The following is a 23542-nucleotide window of genomic DNA, read 5'->3' as shown; positions in this document are numbered from 1 at the left end:
GCGAGCCTGCGACCTACTCAATGCAACCCCCTTTCAGAAGACAAACTGCAATTTCTGCTCAGGGAGGAAGGGAAGCACAGGAAACAGTGGGGCAGGCGCTCTGGGGACAGTAATGAGGGAGCTGCCACCTGGACTGTGGCTCCAGGAGGGTTAATGCTGTCTTCCTACCACGGACAGTGAAGAGGGGTCGGGCCACATGGTGCCATCAGGCAGGACGTGCTGGGAGGCCTGGGACCACCTGGATCTGTCAGGGAGAGGAATGGGGGACGCTGCAGCTCAGGGTTTGTGGCGCAGGCTCTTACGTCCAGGTGAAAAGAAACTGGGACAACAGGGAAAGTCTGCTGGAGACGAAAGGGGGGGGGGTTGTGGCCTCGTGTCAGGAAGTCGAGATACAGGACCGTCTGGTTTGAGAAGGACTGTGGGCCCCGGCCGACGTGTGTGGGTGCGTGTGTGTTGCGGGCAATGGGAAGGCTTGAGGGCTGGGTTTAGTCACTCTGCTTCCTGCCGCCTCTCCTTCTCGTCTCTGGAATCAAAATACAGCAGCGCAGAGGGGGCACCCCGGGAATGGTCCTCCTCCCAGGGCTCCCACGGGTGCAGTATCAGAATCGTTTTCACGGGGCGTCAGGTTAAGGACAGCAAGACACTGGAAGTGCAGCTTCACGGGGACTGTCTTCTGCTTCACTGTCAGCCGCGCCTTCGACAGAAGAGCACGGAAAAGGCTTTGCACCTTTCGGACTGTTTAGTTATTGAAACACTGCGCCAGAGCTTCCGCTTCCCGGGGCCCACATGCTGTGCCGAGGACCACTTCCCCGGGAGAGGAGGAAGAGGAACGGGAACAAGGTGCATTACACACCGCAGCTTGGCCACCCTGCCTTTTCCCCGGATGGTAACAATCTCAGGGACAACAGGGAACACAATCCCTCCGTCAGCACGCATACCTTTTTCCATCACTCTAATCTACGGGGACCTGATTTTTGGGGGGAAGAGGTCACGATGCACTCGCTGGACCTTGTCAGCCAGTGCTCGGCCATGCCTGCCCGCAGGCTCCGCACGTCCTACCTCCTTCGTTGTCCTTGCTGTCTGTGCAGAGGGTCTCCATGGCCACGTCGCACCCTGCTCCTCTCCACCCTGGCTGGCACACACAATGCCAGCCGTTCTGGTCCAGCGTACACCTGCCATTGCTGTTGCACAGACCGGGACAGCCCTCTGTCGAAAGAGACAAAGAAGGAAAACACGAGGGATTTGAGTACTGAAAGTTTTCGCACCTAGAACGAACAGATAAGGGACACTGAGTGGGAACAGGCCTTTGTCAACAGCACAAATACTGTAATTGCACATGGATAGAAAGAGCAACATTGTCTGCGGAATCTAATTCTCATCCAAGTGGCATCTTTGATTGGCCTGACCCCTGAGACACCACTTACCTGGGCAGGACAGAAATATATGCAACGACCCACTAAATAGCTGCAGGCCAGACAAAATTAATTTCAATTTTTTTTTCCCTTTAGCAAAGCAACAAGGTTGATTGGTTGATTGCGTGGCATGGAAAAGCATCTCAACATGGTCATTTCAGAATCCCTGGTATAGATTTTTGATTTGTTGTAAACATTGCTGGCCACTCATCAGGACATGCCTTCTGAAAGCACCTTGTTGCTTTAAAAAATTCCCTCTCAATTCAAAAGCATGAAAGCATGTATGAGGACATGAATGATGTTAAAAGGAGAACATTAATTTTATCTGGCCCCAGAGTTGCCGTATATTCATGTGAAATTACAGCGCATTAAATAATTGCACAAAGTATAGGCCAGTATCAGTGACTATACTTTATGCCAAGAGGACATTCCTGGTCACAGAAGAAGCAAAGCCCGGGAAATAGTGAAGCAGCTTCAGCATCTATTCTAACAAACATCAGGATTCAGGCTGCATACGGATGGGACAGGACCAACGGGATTTCCAGCTCAATGTCATAGCTGTGCATAGTTGATTACTCAGGACGGACAAAATGAAATACCATAAGGACCACAATAAAACATTGATAGACTGAACAAAAACACGGTAGTGACGTGCTTCAAGACAGATAGCGGAGAGTGATATTTTGTGACAATCTCCCTAAGGCTTTTATGCTGTTACCTTTATATCCTATCTTGTCTGCTTTTATGGGCAAGGAGGGAAAATTTGGGAAACAATTAAAATAATTTAATATATCCAAACTCTATAATTGTTTCAGTCTAACATGACATTAAAAAAAAAAACAGTTTTTGCTACTTCCTAATGATGACATCTGGCATGCAGCCAACATGGTCTGTTTATGAGGATGACACTTGGTAGACTCTGGTGCTCTTGTCTATGAGTTTGATATGACACGGACAGAAACAGGATATAAGTGCTCTAACACTGTGAGAATAACGGGTTATAGATCAGCTCTTCGGAAAGAATTATTTATAATTTGGTATAAAATATATCTTAGTAAAAATAATTGCAATAGCAACTGGGGTTTGTTATACAGCTTCTTATAATTAGAATACTATAGTCAGTTTGGGGACAAAATTTAAGGGAACACTCTGTTTAATGATGTTTATTTTAAGTCTGGATTAAAAGAGTTGTTCATATATTGGCTTCCCCTCCTCCAGTACGAAACTTGAAAGTACTGTCTCTTAAGATTAGAGTTAACGGAAAGAAGACTATTTCGACAGTCTCTGTGGCAGGGTACAATACAATTATACTTATGGATACCATCAGGTCAAGAGGAGATCCAATTTTGCTGCTTCTTTTCTCTCAGACAATCATTGCCTGCATTTCTAGATTATTCAATACATAATAAGTGAATTTTCTTTACGGATGTTTTTTTAATTTGTTTTTTTTTAACGAAAAAGAAGGATTGCATTGCCCACTGACAAAGAGGCGGGGGGAGGGAGGGGCAGTGAGCTCCCTGTCCACGGGAGTGATTACACGAAAGCCTGGATATTGCCATGAATATTTTCATATTCTAATGAAAAACACAAACAAGGAATAGAAAATAGGTAATCTGAGGAAAAAGGGGAGGGGAATTTTCTCTTCTGAAAAAATACTTTTCACCTATTTCTAGGATAACTGAAGACATGAAGATCTGCTGTTTTCTGTTGAGCAGTGTTACTGTTTATTTTATAGAATGCACAGTATTTTGTAGCTTTTTAGAAAATAACAAAACAGGTTATGATATCACATGTATTTGGAAACATTTAGAAAAAGCCAAAGTTTTCATATGAGGATAAATGGGATTTCTCTCAACATATGTTAAGCAAAATCTTCTTTAGATTGGCAATTTCTTATTCTGGGATGAGACAGTGAGCAACTGGGATGCTTTCATTTAGAATTTAAAGCTCATTAGCTAAATTGCCAACAATGAAGATCTTAAAACAAAAAACAAAAAATAAATAAATAAACAAAAAACAGCAAATGTACTGTTATCTTCAGTTTTTGTGTTTCAGCAAAACCCCTTTTACATAGGAATGAAATCTGTGATAACCCAAAATTATAAAAATGAGACACAGACATTTAAGTCTCAATACTTGAAACCCAAGGCATTTCACATAACGTAAGCCTGACTTATAATTTACGAAAACTATGCATGAAAAAACAACCTATTTTCATACCTAGTGCAATCTGATACATGGTTAGGTAGATATATATGCAGAAATGTCAACAAAGAGCAAATATACAGTACCTTTCACTATCTTATCCAAATAGTGAGCTTGAGAAATTAAAAAGGAAAAAAGAACAGACAGACATTTCAGAAGTGTCACATGGGACAAGGAAATTTTCAGAATTTACATGCAAATCGAGTAGCTACGGCCGACATAGAACTCACATCACATGACAGAGATGCACTTCAGAGCTTCTACAAATGCAGTGTATTCGTGTTTTAGCAAATGCAGTCGTGACACCAGGAAACAGCCTTTCCAAGCAGCACAGGTAGGTCAGCGAACACTACCTTTCACAGGTTAGGAGCGTGCCCACCGGGAGCCAAACAAGTGCAGCCGGGCTTTACCGCTAAAGAATTCTGGCAACTTACAAGTATGAGATCTACACAGAAAATAATTCTGTGTTTTAAAAGTGTGTTTTGAAAAGAGCAGTTTCACAAGGGCTGCCGGAGGGAGGGCAGAGAAGCCACGGAAGCCCGGGAGAAACCACTTCCGTCAGCTCTGATGTGGGCTTTCTCCAGCCTGAGACACAAACCCGCAGGGCTCCCGCTCCTGCGGCTCCTCTCTGGAGCTCCTTGCATATTTACAGATGGGCATGGTTAATACATAAGCAAAAAAGGAAAAGGAAATGGAAAATCCTGAGCAAACGGAGCACATTTCGTGTGTTATAGAAAAGGTAAGCTGTGTAAAAATGATTGCTTAGTAGCCCTTAACTCCACGGCAGGTGGACAGTAATGCACAGTCCACTGGGACATGCGGGCTGTTCCAGCATCCTCTTGCTTTCCTGGATTCATACGAGAATAGGCTCTGTTTCTCACAAGAGCTTTGTAGGGCCCGGCCGGTGTGGCTCAGTGGTTGAGCATCGACCCACACACCAAGAGGTCGCCAGTTCGATTCCTGGTCAGGGCACACGCCCAGGTTGTGGGCCAGATCCCCAGTGGGGGGCGTGCAGGAGGCGGCCAGTTGATGTTCTCTCTCATCGATGTTCCTATCTCTCTCTCCTTCCTTCCTCTCTCTCTCAAATCAATAAAGAAAAAAACATTTAAAAAAAAAAAAAAAAAAAGGAGCTTTGTAGGAATAGTTAGGCTGAAGACTGAGTCTGCCCCTGTCCATTTAATCTTCTGTGAGGTTCTAATTAGGTTATAGCTTCCCTCTTGAACTGAGGCACACACTCCTCTCTCCCTTCAATTCAGAGATCCAGCATATTCTCAATAAGCCTCAAATCTTGCTTTGTCAAAATTCATACATCTTTAATGATCTAAAATTGCTTTTCAAAGATGCGGATGTTGATTATTTTTCATTATTGACATGTGCAAGCGGCAGCAGGTACTCTCGGCAGAATGATCTAAGCTGGAACTTCCAGTTGAGCCTCTCAAGTCTGGCGGTTGTGTCGTGTGTACACGAAGCCGTAAATGGTTCTGACACATCTGCACTGTGTATGTAAAAAGATTCTTCACTTTGCCACAGGATTCCATTAGCGGCTCCCGAGGTGCATTGAAAAATCACCATGTTTACAGCTAATTGACAATATATTGTAGGGGAGACGCAGGTGAGGAAGAAATAGTGTTGGTTAGGCCCTACTTTGAAATTCTACTTTAATAAAAATAATTCCATTTTCAAGCATTAAAATAAAAATGTATTGCTGAATACCATCATCCATAGAATTTCTTAATAATTCATTCTAAACATCACATAATCTAGTAGAGCCTCTTAATAGTTCTTAAAAAATTCTGATTTAGATAGGGTAGGATTTCTTGGGGAATTCTTAATTTATATACATTGATGACACTGATCGTAGTTGGAGAGAAAGTTTTGCTTTCACACCAGGTCCGCTGAAGTTAACACAACCAAACCGAGGAACCCAATTCATTCTGACCTGGATTAGTAGTTTTAAACTAGGAATAAATTACTTCTAATCTAGTGAATCCCATTATTTTAGCAAACAGAATTAATTATGTAAAACAGTGGTAAAGGTAAGTTTGTCATTGAGTCAAGTGAACATCGAGAGTAAAGATAAAATTAGAAAATACATTTAAAATATACAGAAGGTCAAAATTTACATAACACTTTAAATATTAAAGATAACTGACACACGTTTTGCAAAGAGTTAAACACTGACCGGGAGAAAAATATATGTACTGAAGAAAAGATGCCAACTTTTGCCATTTGCACATCACATTACAGAAAACAAACATGAGGCTGATAGTTTAAAACTAAGACAGAGAGAAAAACAACCGTTTCCAACTTGGCCTTGAAGAGTAAAATTTCTGACATCACAAAAGCCTGGTTCTAAATAATGAAGAAGTTAAAGGGAAATGTCAATATATGAGGTTCAAATAATGATAAGAAATAATACTTGCAACAATGAAAAATACCCTTTTTTAAGCCACTACAGGAAGTAGTCAGAAAAATGCAGGCATGCTGTAAGAACAATAATCGTAAAGAAAATATAGTATATTTAAAAATGAAGATGCCTAACAAATGCTGAAATGCACATTAAATTGCAAAAAAAAAAATTACTGACACTGAAGGAGAGTCATTCTTATTTGATCTATTAAGAAGTTTTAAATTTGGTTTATAGAACAAAACCCTCATAAAAACGAGTGCTAGACATATAAAATGGAGCCCTTTAAGAAACTATTCTCCAGTGAAATGGTGTATTCATAAACTACTGTCCCTGGAGTTTCAATTATTTATCTTCTGAGAAGACCCATGTGGAACATAGTGGGGGAGCATCACTGTATTTCCTGTAAAATAGTGATTCTTAGTCTTTCTGGGGGTCTCAGATCTGAGAAAAGTGGAGAAAGTTGTGGACCCCCCCACTCCCCCCGAGAAACATGTGCACATGCTCACAAAAGCTGCTGCCTGGGTTTCAGCTCTTCCATGAGCCCTAGTTCCATCACTTGCAGATTCTGAACAACTGACTGATACACTGACGAGTCCCAACTCTCCAGTCTGGCCAGGTCTCTTTCTCTGGTTCAGACCAGGTTCTGAACAATCCAGGGGACACCCCTGAACTACTCTGATCCTAGCTCTCCACCCTGAAGATAGCAGGCTTACCTTGTGCCAGGACTGCCCTACGTGCCGTGTGTCACTCTCACTGAATCTTCACCACAACCCTATGACATCAGTACAGTTGATACTGTAAACACAGATGGGGAAACTGAGAAGGGGAGAGACAGGCAGTTTGTCCTGGCCACAGGCTGCTGGGCTCCAGAGCTCCCACTGTATCACAATGCCTCTGCTTGGATTTTTTTTTTTTAATTAATCCTCACTTGAGGATATTTTTCCATTGATTTGTAGATAGAATGGAAGGGAGGAAGAGATGAAGGGAGGGAAAGGGAGAGGGAGAAGAAGGGGAGAGAGATAGAGAGAGAGACACATCGATGTGAGAGAGACACATCAATCGGTTGCCTCCCCCACGACCCTGACCAGGGTGGGGATCAAACCTGCAACCCAAGTATGTGCCCTTGACCAGGAATCAAACCCTCGACCCTTCAGTCTGCCAGCGACACTCTAACCGTTGAGCCACACCGGCCAGGGCTCTTCTTGGAGATTTAGAAACAAGCTTTTTTTTTTTTTTTACCCCCAGCGGAAGAAACTGATGAACGGGTCAAGGACCACTGCAATCATTCCTGCCCTACCACGAACTGAAGCAGCTGTTTCTTTCCCCAAAGCCACAGGGTGGCACCGCCATCTTTTAGATGTCACCTGCGTGGCTTCCTTGGGAGAGCGCCAGGTGGATCTCCCTTAAGTGGTATAAAGCTGGTGACTGCTTTTTAAGGGTCAGGGCCAATTCTTGGCCTTCACGGTCTCTCTTTCAAAACACATTCAGATACACAGTCATCCTCACAACTTAAACGTCGAGCCCAGGCATTGGAGGTCCTCGGTCTACTTGCTCTACAGGTAGACAAAGACTCAGTGATGTTCTCCAGGTGGGAGAAAGGTTCAGCTCATCAAGCACATTTTTATTACATGATTAGTCCATAAACCTTTACAGTCACCGAAGCCAATGACTAATGGTGCATCCTCACAACCTCCCCTCTGTGCACTTCTTTTTATTTTTATTTATTTATTTTTTTATCCTCATCCAAGGACATTCCTGGATTTATCTTCAGATAGAGCGGAAGGGAGAGAGGGAGGAGGGAAGAGAGAGAGAAACATCCATGTGAGAGAGACACATGGAATGGTTGCCACCCACATGACCCCAACCGGGGCTGGGGACAAACTGCCACAGAGGTACATGTCCCTAGCAGGAACCAAACCCTCGACTCTCAGGTCCACGGGCTGATGCTCAACTACTGAGCCAAACCTGCCAAGGCTACACATTTCTTTGTAAAAAGAACTCTTCCCCAGCCGGTGTGGCTCAGTGGTTGAGCATCGGCCCATGCACCCAGAGGTCGCCAGTTTGATTCCTGGTCAGGGCACGTGCTCAGGTTGTGGACCAAATCCCCAGTGGGGGCATGCAGGAGGCAGCCAATTGATGTTCTTTCTCATTGATGTTTCTATTGCTCTCTCGCTCTCTCTTCAATCAATACAGAAAAAATAAAATAAAAAGAATTCTTTCTCTTTCCAAGGCCCATATTTACCATCTTTCCTCCTTTGCATTCTGGGGAACATGGGTGGGGTGGACACAAATGACTTTCTCTTGTCTGTACCCTTTAGCACTGGACGTGGGTTCCAAGGTCCCTTAGGAGGGCCCTTGCTCATACAGAGTCTTGTGGTGCCGTTTTTTAATCCTCACATGTAGATTAGGGAGGAAGAGCTTCTTTTTGGAAATTCTGCCTACATCTTGTTGCCTCATCTGCTTATCTCTCAAAATTATGGGCAGCTCTCTCTCCCTTTCCTGTAGTCATCTGACTCTCTCCTTCCCTTGAATACTGCTCATGGATGAAGTCTAGGAGGATGGACACCAAGGTAAGTGTAAAAAGAAGGAGTCAAGAACTCATTGTGGTCATTTCATTTAAGAGATTCCATCGACAGGTGTGTAAAACTCCATTAGATGTGAAACTCCGTGGCCATACTGCCTGGCTCATAAGGGATTCTTAATGCCTGCTGAATAAAATGATTAACTCTACTTATTATGGTGGTCCTAGAAGGCTTTCAAGTGTTTGCAGCCTGCATAGAAATTCTATGAATAATGCAGGGGCAACCTTTTAAGAAAGAAGCAAATATGAGCAGCACCTCATGGACAACATCCGTCCTCTCTCCTTGGTCCTTCTGCTTCTCCTCCCTCACCGGATCCGTCTATCCCAGTGACAGGCGGTAGATTAACCACAGACACCACTTACTGATGGCTGCTACGTGCTGCCAAGTACGCTAAGCAATTTCCATGAATGGGTTGATTTAACTTTCACCACCCTCTGGGGTAACAGGTAGTCTTACTATCTCCGCGACTTCCCAAATGAAGAAACTAAGGCACAGGAAATGAAATAAGTTTCTCAAGGTCAAAATGATAACAAGTGACAAAACCAAAATGCCAACCAGGGAGTCTGAGGCCAAAGCCCGTAAACTTAACAAGTGCGCGATACTTGTAGCTCAGAGGGACCACGGACCTCTGCGAGGGGGACGAGAAGCATCACCTCTGTTTGAATTGGTCAGTAAACTTACTTGAATGAACAAAATGAGACAAAAAATGTGGAAATTCTTAATTCAACATTGACAAATAAAGGGAGAAACTGGGAAATAAAGTTAAAATCCAAACTAACTTGAAATACTAATCTGTTGGTATGGCCTCATCAATCAGAGTACCTGACGTAGACCTAAGAAAGCTTCCTCAGAACTGTTGTAACCTGTCCTAAAAGCCCACGGCATGGAAAAGCAAGTGACAAGGTAGTAAACCTGAGGGACAACACCAGGAAAAAACAAAGCACAGAAGCAGCTCAGTTGAGGCATCCATGCTGTGGGAGACGCAGCTGCTGATCAGTAACCCCAGAGAAAGCTGCTCATTTAAAATGAGGTCAAAGGCATGCATGTGCCTGCTTTGGGGATGGACTGGGATATTTGGAAGTATACATGGAATAAGATTAATTCCAAGTTTGCTTTCCTTTTAATCTCAAACGGCTGCTTAAAAACACAGAGAAGAAACAAAGGCCAACCAAGTTGGTTATAGATACATTAGGCAGCTTACAAAGGAGAAATACAGATTGTTTGGAGGTGTATATGTAGTTGCTGCTGTGAATAGTCATGAACTATTCACATTGTTTCTGCCACTGACAATGTGATTGGTTGGCACATATTAAACAGTGTACTTATTTTCACTGGGCTACTGAACTGACTCCTGGATATAGCTTAGACACAGGCAAATAACACAGCATCCAGAATGCTGAAAATATTTCTCAGTTCAAGTACAACCATAAAATCTTAGAGCCCCATCTTCAAAAGAGGATCAATTCAATCAGACGAATACATAATAATAAAATACAGACATATTCTTCACCATGGTGATTACTGAAAGTCCTTGGAGTCTAGGACAAACTTTTATTTAGCATTGTGTATCTCATGACTTTATAACACAGACTTTAAAGGTGATTCACATATTATCTCAGTAAAACCGTAAGCAGGTCTCATTCTCAGATTATTCCCACGCCAGCTCCTGTAGAAGGAGGGACGAGCTAGCCTGCAAGTAAGTGCATATTCAATCAACGTGTTCCTATAGGCAGCTGTCTACACCAGCACGCAAGCTGCATACCCATTGATTTGATGGTCCTTAATTGGTACGCCCTGCACTGTTTTATTACCGATAACCACGTCATAAAGGATGATGACACTGACGTAATTTTAAACATAATAAAATAATGAACTCAGGCCCTTAAAATGTTCTCCCCCCACAGAATTCTCATTCTAATATTAGGATGAAACAGAGTAAACGTTTTATCTTGTTTAGGAGAGTCAATTAATTTGAATTTTAACAGCTAGTAAGTGAGATTGGGCCAGTAAAAGAAAACAGTTTGTGTGTGTGTGTTCATGTGTATTCATGTGTAATTTAAAGAGCTTCTGCTCCTGCAGCATTGGCAATACTTTCAAAACCTGCTTCAGATAAATTGTTTTGGAAAGTTCGCATATTTTACTCCTTTTACAGTTTGGAAATTGTTGTAAAAATTATCTGTACAAATACATTGCTTCTTACATGCACTCACCCGAGCAAAATGCCACACTTGAGTTGGGAACAATTTTTATACCAAGACATCCCAAAACAGTGCACTAATATCTTTCCTATTTTAAGTCAGCCCAGAAATATTTGCATTCTATGGAAAAGGTGCTTTGCGATAAACCAAATTTTATAAAGTCAGCAGTGCTGAAAAAGTGCCATTATCAGCTGCAGGGCTTTGAACGGACAACGGGCAGCACGCTGCTTGGTATTTTCCTTCAGTGCAGAATTTCGTGCCCGGCTGTGGATGACATCTACATAATGGCAGCCACGGTGGCACTGCGGCTGTGGGCGCAGGCGCGGCCTGTGGGAGAGACGGCTGCTGTTTGCCGTGTGACGCGTGACCTGGAGGTCGTCTTTGTGTATGGCTTGATCTCGTCCACTGGGCCACACGCGTCAACGTTAGTTATTCATGTCTCTTTAGATTTTTTTAAAAATATATGTTTTTATTGATTTGAGAGAGAGCGGAGGGGGAGGTGGAGAAAGGGAGAGAAAAACTGATGTGAGAGGGAAACAGCTATCAGGGATCCATGTGCCTTGACCAGGAGCTGCACCGGCAACCTCTCGGTGCAGGGGACGATGCTCGGCTAACCGAGTCACACGGCCAGGGCTAGATTTTTACGCCTTGTTTGCGTTCACTGAATAGCATAAGCAAAATCACATTACTTTAGGATTTCCTAGATTTAAAAAAAATCAGTTCTGTGTTAGCATTCTGATTTGGGAATTAAACTATCCAGAGATAGCTCTTAATAACATCAATAAGAAAAAAGCATAACAAATATTTTTTACACTAAATGAATATTTGGGTCATTGACATTTTGGTACTACGAACCTGGTTCTGACAAGTACTGAACCGGTGTCTGCGTAGCACTAACAAGTCTAATGGCAGGAAACCATAAAAACAACCTACTGCTTAGGTCAGCATCAATGAGCAGAATTTATCATCTATCATCATTACTTTTGTTTATTCATAAAATTTGATATTTAAGAAAAATGTATAGAATAAGACATAAATAACTATGTTAAATACACTGGGGTCTTTCTCTTAGTTTACTTGAAGATATCAGGGAAAATAATGAACAATATTGAACAATCCTTTGAACTCACCTAAGATAAACTGTAATTCATTTTGGAAAAACCAATAAATGGCTCTTTTCAAAGGTGATTTATAGAGAGAGCCACTTTTCTTCAGTTGTGGGGAAGAGTGTGCACAGATGTTCAGCAGTTGTACTCTGGGCACTAAAGTTTTCTGAGCCTGTTTTCATGAGCTGATACTGGTTATACAAGTCAGCTATCTACTTCCTGTGATTTTCCATGCTTGGTGTCTGTACATGGTATTCAGCCTGCTAATTTCAGCTGACAAAAATACGGAAGTAACTTTAAATTTTTGAAGGTGCTATGTAGAGTTTTCAATAACTAGTTTATAATTTTCTTAAATCACAGTATAAATTGATTCTCCTTGAACCTTTTTTGTTGTCCTAATTGTTATTGTTATTTTGGCAAAGTATGTGTCCTGTTATCAGTTATAATTCAAAATTTGCTGAATAAAAAATGTGACATTCCATTATTGAAACATTGCTGACATCATTATTAATGCATCCACTTCTATGACAATTCAATCTTTTTGTGACAGAAACACATCAATTTCTCTTTATCACAGGGAAAATTTAATTTCACTGATTCCACCATACACATACACACAAAACAATTTAAAAGCAATTTAGGAGGCAACACCGTCTCGTGTTAAGAGTACAAGCTTGGGAATGGCCCACGTGGGTTTGGGTTCTGGTTCTGTCACTTACTAGCTGTCTATCCAGTAAAGAGTTACCTACCCTCGCCCTGGCCGGTTTGGCTCAGCGGTTAGAGCGTCGGCCTGCGGTCCGGAGAGACCCGGGTTCGGTTCCCGCTAAGGGCATGTACCTCGGTTGCAGTTTGTCCCCGGCCCTGGTTGGTCGTGCGGGTGGCAGCCACTCGATGTGTCCCTTCACATCGATGTTTCTCTCTCTCTCTCTCCCTCCTGCTCTATCTGAACAAAGAATGAAAAAGTGTCCTCGGGTGAGGATTAAAAAAAAAAAAAAAAAAAAAGAGTTACCTACCCTCTCTGAGCCTGGATTCCCTCAGTGGAGATTTTAATAGCTTCTATCTGATCAGGTTGTTGTGAGAATTAAAGAAGACAATGTAAGCAGGGAAATTCTGCTTTGTGCCCTAGCACATAGTAAACACTCAATAAATATTAGGTATTAATTTATTAATTCATCTTATCAATGACAGTAGTTTATAAAGGACAAACCCAGGAAGTAGCTGCCATCTTTTAAGAGACTATGAAGCAAGGAAGAAACCTGACTTTAAACAAAGGAGTTTGGAACTACCAATGACGCCCGGCCTGCGGGCCACGTGATGCTTGAGAAATCAAGACCAGCTGACGTCACACGCTCCACCACATCAGCCTGACCAAATACAGCAGGCTAATTTTTAAGTTGATAGTTGTGTATGGCCCCCCAATGATGTTATAAACGTCCAAATGGGCCTTGGCAGAAAAGGTGCCCCACCCCTGGATGAGGTCCACTCTGCCCCATCACAAGGGGAAGGGACTGAAAAGTATGGATTGGTAGTTACAAAAAAAAAAAGTATAGTATATAGGGAATCTAATTAATAGTATTGTAATAACCGTGCATGGTGTCAGGTGCGTACCAGAAATATCAGGGGGAACACTTTGTAAAAGTACGTGGATTGTCTAACCACTGTGCGGTACACCTCAAATTAATACAAAATAATACTGAATATAAGCTGTAATTAAAAAAAATTTTTTTTAAGTTTTTTAATTAAAAAGGAACACATCACAATTTGTTCTTATATAGTCTGTGTTCCCTCCTTAGTAATTTGGTTTGAGCAAGGTCAATTAATACTTCCCGAAGAAGTGTAAATATCTGTGCGAATATTTGTATAATCTGCTCACAAACTCAGAACTACAAGTCACTTTCACAGTAACTACTTGGAAACTGAGACAATAATACACCACATTTACATGCATATCCTTATATTGAGATTCTGCTGAAAAAAAATTTCATTCTGAGATGTACTAAGCAGAAGTGATAGGATACATGGTTGCTAACTTCTCCGGCAGAAAGACATAGGTGCGTGTGTCACCATCCCCAAATCCAGGAGGAAACCCCCTCTCGGCTGAGCGAACCTTTCTCTGCAGCTGGTGGCACTTACTGTGGGTGCCAGGCTGGTACCTGCAGTGACAACTGCTTGTCCAGGCTTTTCCTAGGTACCTACACGGGTCACGGTCCAGGGAGGACGCTTCTGGGGCAGGAAAGGTGTAGGGTGTGTGCAGCAACCACATACAGAGTTTCCTCTCTGCGGTTTTACGGCAGCTACATGGTGCTTCCCCCTTGCACACGCCAGTGTGCCGGCTGGATCACTCACACGCATAATCACCACTACAGGGACGCGTCTGAGGAGCCACGAGTTGGAGTGTGTGCGAAAAGCATTACTTTGCACTTCATTGTTCATGGGGGGACTAATTAATGAATACCTAGTGCCACTAATTCACAATTAGATCACTTATGTTTAACCACATGCTTTCTATGCATACATATATAAATATTAATTTTGGATACAATGATAATCATTCAGCACCATAACAATTCAACAGCTGTAACCTGTCTCCTGTGTTAAGTGATGGAGCTGCAGGCAACCTCCACAAGCAGATGGTCTTACCCACCCGTGCTTAATGTTAAAGACTTTTGTGAAAAAAAAAAGAGGTGTTGACAAATCAGAAGAAGTAGGCATAGTTTTAATGCAAATCGGCCGATTTGCAATGTAGATTACCCTGAAAACTAATTTGGTGGATAGGAAAAAATTAGGCTCTGTTGTTCAAGGAAGAACTATATTACATGGGGATATGGCAGGTTCCCCACCAACATAATTATTTCCTAATTTCATTCAACCAACAGAGTTTAATGGAAAAGCAGCTGGCAACGTATTCATATTTATGGACCTCCTTTGACTGCTCCTTAATTTACCCAAGGCACATGTCTGTTAAAGCCGAGAAACAGTAGCTGTATTTCAGACAGCCGTTTCCCTGCTCTCCTGGAGAGGCGCTCAGGAAGGAGAGGGTCAGGGCACCCACCGTGTGGACGAGCCATAGAAAAGATGGGCTCTTCTCACCCCAGAACCTGGGACTGCAGTTTGTTAAATACGAACAGGGAGAGAAGCCATAGCTCGTGTGCGAACTCACACCATAACCAAAATTGTATTTTCAAAACAGGCAGGGGGAAAAGGAACCGCTTGAAGACAAAGAGAGGCGAATTTCAATTTGTCATATTCAAGAAACAACAGAGATCTATTCTACCATCGGAAGGATACCAATGCGCCCTTGTGGGAAGAAATGATCACAGTCCTTGAAACTGTGGGCTAGATTGTCCCGCCCTTTCAAGGAGTCTAACGCAAAGTTCTGACTTTTTCTTGACGCCACAGGGTGATAAGGATTTCTGCCTATAATGAAAATTACTTAAAACCCACATGAACACTACACTGGATGGCTGGCCCTCTCCAGGTGCCCCACCTGAGTGTGAGGAGAATGTGACCTATTCGTGGGCTCTAGTTGTGTCCTCTCTTCCTGGCGTATGTTGTACAATAGCTGACAACGTGTTATTTTGCACCCCGGTTCACTCCCAAATGCCTTGCACCCTAAATTCTCAACAAACGTTTCTGATGAGCTGGGCAAGAACGGAAAGGAGTGGTTTTCAATCTTTAGTTCCGGCTAAACTGTGTGTCCAGTCGACTGAGCTTTACCGCCCCCTACACACTGGATTTGGGTGGAAATTAAGGTCGTAGATGGTTTTTAAAAGATGCAAATCAGTGAGGTGCTCCAAGTGAAACAGACCCTGTATAGCACATTAATACAGGAACACAGTGGCCGACTTTCAATACAACAACATAATACAAATCAGACGTATAATTTAACTGACTTTTATTTAAATATCCCCTCTCTCCGTAAGTTTATTTTTAAAAAATTTAAATTAACTGAAGATGAGAAATGAGGTTTAAGGAAGCAAAAGGGAAGCCTGGGCTTAGGTCTATTTATATTTTAGAAATCTGTCACGGCAGATAATATTTTAATTCAAATGAACAGATTCAAAAATTTCCTTGGGATAATAACTACAGTTTATAAATTTCTCCCCAAAGACACAGAGCACCTCCGCAGAGAATTATTCTGAGAAAGACTCGCTAGATGTCTAAGTTCATGTGTTCAGTAGAAAACTACTAAACACAAGACAGTAGAGAGAAAGGAAGCACGTTATGGAGCCGAGAGAAACCAGGCATATTACAATAACACTTACGTGATCACAAAACAAAGCAAATAAGCAGCATTTTTGTCATGCACTTCTCCCGTCGATAAAAATGACAGTGGCTTTAACCCTCCCTTTTTCCTGAACACGGCTGCCTCTGAAGTCAGTGGGCCTTAGCGTAAGCCGAACGGCACAGAAATGCCCCTTTTCTAAAGCATAGAACACACTGAGCATTTCCCAAAACAACAACGGTCACTGACAGTTACCCCAGTAGCACGGTGCTGATTTCAAACCCTCACTCAGCCTCAGGCGGCTGCCTGCCTTTCTCTCCAAGGTCAACTGTGAAAGTCCTTCACGCCTACACGTACTCCCACACTCAGGGCTCAAGAAAGGACACCTAGGGAAAGAAGTCGGCACAATGACGAGCGTACGCTTATCGAGACGGCCCTGGGACTCTGATTTTACTGAAGGTTGCACAGAAGTCAGGTGCAAAAGTTATGTGAAGATCTGAGTCCAGCCCTGGCCAGTTTGGCTCAGCAGCTGAGCGTCGGCCTGCGGACCAGAGTCCCAGGCTCGGTTCCCGCTAGGGGCACGTACCACAAAAAAAAAAAAAAAAAAGATTTGAGTCCAAATGCTCCGGAGTCTTCATCTGATTTAGGATGTGACTCTAATGGGCTCATGAGACCCGCTGTGACTTGTGCAGGTCGGTGAACACGATGAGGGAGGATGGGATGCGACAGAACGCACGTTACCAGGTGCTTCCCACTGAAGGTGGGAGGAGAGTCAAACTGATCACAGCTCTGAGGCTTTAAGGGACCTGGCTTGTCCAAGTTAGAAATTAAGTGCTTCGAAAACTTGGACATGTCGTTTTTAAGAATAAAGCATGAAAGAAACAAAGTCAAACTTCCTCACATTTCTGAACTAGACCACTAAATGAAGTTTTGCTGGTTGATGACTCTTTCATCAGCAGGTGACTGAACACGGAGCGAGAGGAACTCAGCACCGAATGCAGACCCGCGAGCCCTCCGTGGGGTTGCCACGAAACTGAGCCCCGGCGCCATGTCCTTCCACAGGGAGAGGACACCCGGCGGATGCTGAAGAACAAGGTACTGGAGGAGAAAAACCACTGGAAGGATTAAAACAGCAGAGCAGCAGCCATCGTCTGCGCACTTCACAGAAATGAAACAAGCTGAAATGTCCTTAAATTGACTAACAAAATAGACATTCTCTTTATTTACTTAATTTCTTTTTCTTTATTGATTTTAGAGAGAGAGGAAGGGAGACGGAGAGAGAGATAGAAACATCGATGAGAGAGAATATCGACTGGCCACCTCCTGCATGCCCCCCCACTGGGGATTGGGCCCACAGCCTGGGCATGTGCCCTGACCGGGAACCGAACTGGTGACCTCTTGGTACATGGGTTGATGCTCAAACACTGAGCCACACCTGCCGGGCAGACATTACCTTTTTTCTTTTTAAACAAATATGTTTTAGTTGATTACTTAGAGAGAGAGGAAGGGAGAGAGAGAGAGCAGCATCGATGCGAGAGAGAAACATGGATTGGCCACCTCCTGCAACCCCCTACTGGGGATCGAGCCCGAAACCTGGGCATGTGCCTTGACCGGAAATCAAACAGGGACCTCTCAGTCCATGGGATGGTGCTCAATCCACTGAGCCACACCGGCCGGGCTAGACATTCTCTTGTGATAGTTTAAACAATATTGAAACCGAGCAAAGAGGGCACCGACACCCTAACCAAACAGGACCTCCATCATTCAGAAAGGTCAGAGAAACTAGTTTTGCATTTTTAGAGAAGAAGAGATTAAGTGACCTCATTAAAAAAAATACCAATTCTGAGGGGATTACAGAGGATAAAGTACTGTACATAAAACTGTTAACTGAATAAATTAGACTAGAATGAAAAATATAATATTGAGAGGCCCCAGATGGATACTAACTTATCTCAGAGGAAGAAATAGACATCTAAAACTCAGCCTGGTTTCAGAACATGGGTGATACTCCATGACCTCTGATGGGGGCAATTCTCAGGAATTGCCATCCTCTCTGTCACATCAAATTACTTAAGAGTCACTGGGACTGCAGAGAAGGAAGGATCCTAAGGTCCCTTTTTTGCATACTTTATGAGAGGTTTTATAGCCATGTCTGGATTTTCACTGCCAACCAAGTCAGCTTAGGAGAATTTCCTTCCACTCAAGGCCATGCCTCCTGACGACCCACCCTCCACTGTAGGATAATCACAAGGCATCTGCGTCTCCCTGCTGGTGTGCAGGGGAATGGAGAGAAGTAGTCGTTCTTGTGTCCAGCACAAACTGCTGTTTTTCTGTTGGCTAATTCCTCTGCAGAAGGACAAGGCTCGGTAGGTTAAGAATCGGCTAGAGTGGCTCGGTTGACTGGGTGTCATCCGTGCAGCAGAAGGTTGCTGGTTTGGTTCCTGTCAGGGCACGTGCCTGGGTTGTGGCTCAGTCCCTGGTAGCGGGCGTGTAGGAGCAGCTGGTGGATCTCATTCTCTGCCCCCTCCCCAATCCTGTCTAAAATCAGTTTACAGCGGTCCCTCGTTTATCGCCGTTAATCGTTCCAGACTCTAGCGGTTGCACCTGGCGTTGAAGGATTCCTGGGGTGCTCGAGTACATAGGCCTACAGCCCGTACGTACAGTAATTTTATTATAATACAGGGGTATACAATTGACTCAGACAATCGAGCACGCGCTGTATCATTTTCACTGCCTCGATCAACTTTTTTTTTTTTTAATCCTCACCCGAGGACATTTTTTGTTCAGATAGAGTGGGAGGGAGAGAGGAAGAGAGAGAAAGAGAGAAACATCGACTTGAAAGGGACACATTGAGTGGCTGCACCCGCACGACCAACCAGGGCCGGGGAAAAACTGCAACCGAGGCACATGCCCTTAGTGGGAACCGAACCCGGGTCTCTGTGGACCTCAGGCTGACGCTCTAACCGCTGAGCCAAACCAGCCAGGGCTCGATCAACCTTTTAATGAATATATTTGAAAAAGCTGCTATAGAGTGAAGCCGCGAAAGTCGGAGCGCGAAGTGGTGAGGGACGCTGTAAAACATATCCTCGGGCGAGGACTAAAAGAGAATACCAAATAATATCTATGAAATCAGGTACAAAAATAATTATTTAGAATGAGAAAACAAATCATAATAAATCATAATTTTTAAGCTGATAAATAGCACAAGTATCAGAAAAACAGTGTAATATTTTAATGCAGTGCCTAGCATATCTCTAATAAATTTTCCCCCTGTAGTTTGGGGGTTGTACTTACTCTTTGCCTATCTATAAGAATGATTTTGTAGTCTTTTCTATGGCGAGAATAGAAAAACAATTCAGGCTTCATTCAATGTGACTGTTTAACATGGTTTTCATTATTGAAAGTTTAGAAAAATTTCCTTTCGCTTCAAATTTTGTTATCCGTAATGTCATATAAATGCTTGGCATTACTGTCCAATTAGGGGAGCCCTTTTTATTGTATAATAAACTAATCTTAAATACTCTTCGTGTTGATGACGTTTATTAACTACTTGTTGTGATGTCCTCAGGTAGAATCTTATGAGTTTATGTTATCTTTGTCAATGTCAGTACTTCAAGAACAAGCAAGAATTCTTTGCAGCCACGTCCCCATGGCTCCGGGGTACACTGGGATGCCTCCCCGACGTGGCCTCACCCCTGAAGAACTCAATTTTATAATACTGCTAAAGGCCCATGCCCTAAAAATACAGGGATTCCGATATGGTCCTCAAAAACCTTCACCACAAAGAGGGCCCTGGCCGGTTTGGCTCAGCGGTTAGAGCGTCAGCCTGCGGTCCACAGAGACCCGGGTTCGGTTCCCACTAAGGGCATGTACCTTGGTTGCAGTTTGTCCCCGGCCCTGGTTGGGTCGTGTGGGTGGCAGCCACTCGATGTGCCCCTTTCACATCGATGTTTCTCTCCCTCTCTCTCCTTCCCGCTCTACCTGAGTAAAAAATGGAAAAATGTCCTTAGGTGAGGATAAAAAAAAACACAAAAAACCTTCACCACAAAGAGGAAACTGTAAGTATATATGTCCCATAATCAAATACCGTTCTGCTCTGATGAGGCACTTTACAACGTATCTGATGACAAGACGAATTTTCTGCAGACTTCCTTGTTTCCATACATTTCAAACATCCCCTCCCCTCTACTTCCATCTACTCGGTGAGCCGAGCTCCACAGGACAAACTCCTGTCCTACCGTCTCCGACCCTGGACTTGCGCGTCACTAGGTGATGGGCGGGGTGGGAGCAATCCTGGAGGGCTGGCAGTAACCCCACCGGCTGCAATGATTTCACACCTCCCAAATACATCTAAGTAAGTGGAACCTAATGGGCCCCCAGCTCACGTTCTCCTTAGCTGGATCCTCCAAGTGCCAGTCACTCCAGGGCCATCCTGCACCGAGAAAAGTGTGATGGAAAGAGACAAAGGTCTTAACTGATGTGCACGTTTTATATGAACATACGACCACATGCACATGGTCCCCTTGCAAGAGCTGCGGAGAGGCCTGTGCTAGGGAGGAGCCCTGAAGCTTACACTTCACCAGTCACGGACACACATCCCAGCCCTGTCAGGAGCCCAGGCAGGTGGCACAAGAGACCCTTTCTGATCTACTAGGTCACACTGACAGAGCGAAGCCAAATGTCCCCCAAGCGATCACTTGCGGATGTGCAGCCCTGTATCCACTTGGTGAAAGGAGCTATAAGGTTGGAATAAAAATGTAAAAAGACAGATTGAGAATTTCCATATTCTATATTATTACAAATACAATGACCAATTTGGGAACATTACAAAAGTTATAACAAATGCTGATTTTGTAATCTAAGCGAAACATATTTTTTTTTTTCAAAATTGTCACCCATTTTTTTATTTAACAACTAAAATATTATTCTCTCACCGTTTTCCTGAGAAAAGAATTAGAACAACACACCTAAGCTAGTCCATCCTGGTACAGTTTTGCTCTTTCTTTTACTCCCTATTGTTTAGTAGAAAACTCCCCAACTGTGTGTATTTCATTTCAATTTCCAACCTCCAGCACCCCAAAGCCCAGAGCAACCATGGTATTTAAGAGGTATACTGAGCACTGCATGTCTAAGTTTTGTCTGAACAAACAAAGCATGTCTTTGTGATCATTAATGATCCTGTTTCCCAATGTACTGAAGAATTAGAATAAAAACAAATACCTAGTCTTTTGTAGCTTAAAGGAATTAGGATTTCCCCATGGCCAAATTTCCATTTGAATTGCCTGAAAGTACATGAAAATCAATGTAGCTCAATAAGCAACTCTGTGTTTGAGACATCACTTGAAGAAAATTCCCACAACAGACCCTACCTTTCTCTTATCTCCGTGACTTTAATTTTTTTTCTTTATTGATTTTAAAGAGAGAAAGGGAGAGGGAGAGAGAGATAGAAATATCGATGAGAGAAAACATCAACTGGCTGCCTCCTGCATATCTGCCGCTCCCCCACCCCCCAGGGATCTGGCCCACAACCTGGGCATGTGCCCTGACTGGGAATCAAACTGGCGACCACTTAGTCAATGCTTAACCACAGAGCCACACTGGCCGGGCACATCTCCATGACTTTAAACAGTAGCACCTCTCTAGCCCCCGCTCAAACACACAGGATGGGCAAAAGTAGGCTTACAGTGTGAGTATGCAAAACAGTTTATGCTTGTATTACTATTTATTAATTACCGTATTACTGTCTATACAAACAACTACAAATCTACTTTTGTCCATTCCTGCATTAAATTCTTGTTCAATCATATGCATTCTGAGAGTAGGTTATAGTTTTTAACATTGAAATGGAAATTACATTCATTCTTTTTTTTTTTAAATCCTCACTTGAGGATATGTCTTTATTGATTTGAGAGAGAGAGAGAGAGAGAGAGAGAGAGAGAGAGATCTATTGGCTGCCTCCCAAATGCACCTGATCAGACATCGAACCTGCAATCTTTTGGTGTGAGGAACTGAGCCACCTGGTCAGGGCTTATTAACTCTTTAAAGCAATTTCGTTGGCCAGAAATTTTCTTTTATTTGTATTTTTATATAAACTTCAGGACCCAAAAAATTGTCTGGGTTGCCATTTGCTCCTTCAACAAATTAGAAACTCTAATTTATTGAATGCAATTTGTTAGGCACTTTAATAAGTGATTTACCTAGTATCTCATTTATTTTAACAACCCTATGAGATACATAGTAATCATATATGAGGAAACATATGCAGAGATTAAATGACTTCCAAGGTCATGCGCTGTATAAATAGTTCTGCAAGGAATAAAATTCCAAAAGCTCTTAAACAGTAGCATATTCTATTTAAAAAAAATCACACGCGACAGATATAATTACAGCCATTTTACATTTGGAAAAAAACCTGAGGTTAAAACAGTTCAGACACAAGTTATAGTGAATAAATCACAAAACTGATTTGAAAACATATTTTTCTTTTAAATTTCAAACCCCAAGCTTTTTCTTCCTGTATGTTACACTGACCTTCATAAGAAGTAGTATTCAACATCACAGATGAAATAATCAATAATGGTTTAATGGATAAAGAAATGAACAGATTAGCCAATGAAAAGTACCTGAGGCATGCAAATGCCATAGTAAAAATCAAAATAAAAGTTGAATGAAATTGAGGGTAACAAAGGGACCCCATGCTTAAACCTCATGATTTCCCAAAGAAAGCAAATGTGATCAATAAATTCTAAAATTGGAAGAGACCTCCAGGGGTTCTCCAGACAGGGACACTACTCAAGAGACTTAAGATGGAAAGAATTAAAAAAACAAAACAAAACACTTCCCTCCTACAAACACTCCACAGACTGACAAAAAGAAAAGACAGAACCCCGTTTCACACCTAAATAATGATGCTACTGCTAAAGCTTATTGGAGTAGAGATGCAAGCATTTCCTTGGGATCTTGACCCAGGATTTAAATGTTTTCCAACCTACAGTTCTTCATTCTGTTTAATGAACATTTAAACATTTAAACCCTTTTTCTCCATTTTTGTCTGCGGGGAAATGGAACATGCCAGGCAGCCTCTAGAAGACCATTTCTCCCTCCACAGAGATGTGAGTTTCTCTACCTTCCTAACAACCATCCCTGGTAGGTGGTGACAGTCGAATGTGTAGCTCAGTCTCGCCCTCTGGCCCCTCACCTATGGCCCCCAAAGCGCAAATGGATGGGGTAGGGGCAAATGTTTTCAGCGACTGCCAAAAAGAATATTTCTCGGGGAGGCTACAGGTTAGTAACACGCAAAAGGTGGCACGTGGGATTTATCATTGCCCAGGACGTCCAGTGAGCATCTCACTCAGAAGTTAGGATGGGTTCTGCCTGTACACATCTGTTCGGCCGGGTGGCTTG

At 42.9% G+C, this 23542-nt stretch overlaps 1 protein-coding gene across 1 annotated transcript in view; it reads right to left on the bottom strand.

The window, feature by feature from the left end:
- TENM3 (teneurin transmembrane protein 3) overlaps positions 1-23542 on the bottom strand; it is a 427193-nt gene that overhangs the window by 75309 nt on the left and 328342 nt on the right. Inside the window, exons 12-14 of the mRNA XM_036250066.1 lie at positions 3704-3730; positions 2131-2148; positions 1060-1206 (exon numbers count right to left, since the gene is read on the bottom strand). Of these exons, the coding sequence (XP_036105959.1) occupies positions 1060-1206; positions 2131-2148; positions 3704-3730 (192 nt within the window). The remainder of the gene's footprint in view (positions 1-1059; positions 1207-2130; positions 2149-3703; positions 3731-23542) is intronic.

The sequence above is a fragment of the Molossus molossus genome, unplaced genomic scaffold (genome assembly GCF_014108415.1).
Source record: "Molossus molossus isolate mMolMol1 unplaced genomic scaffold, mMolMol1.p scaffold_m16_p_9, whole genome shotgun sequence".
NCBI lineage: Eukaryota > Metazoa > Chordata > Mammalia > Chiroptera > Molossidae > Molossus > Molossus molossus.
Note: the sequence above shows the minus strand (reverse complement) of the source record. Positions and strands in the feature narration are given on the sequence as shown.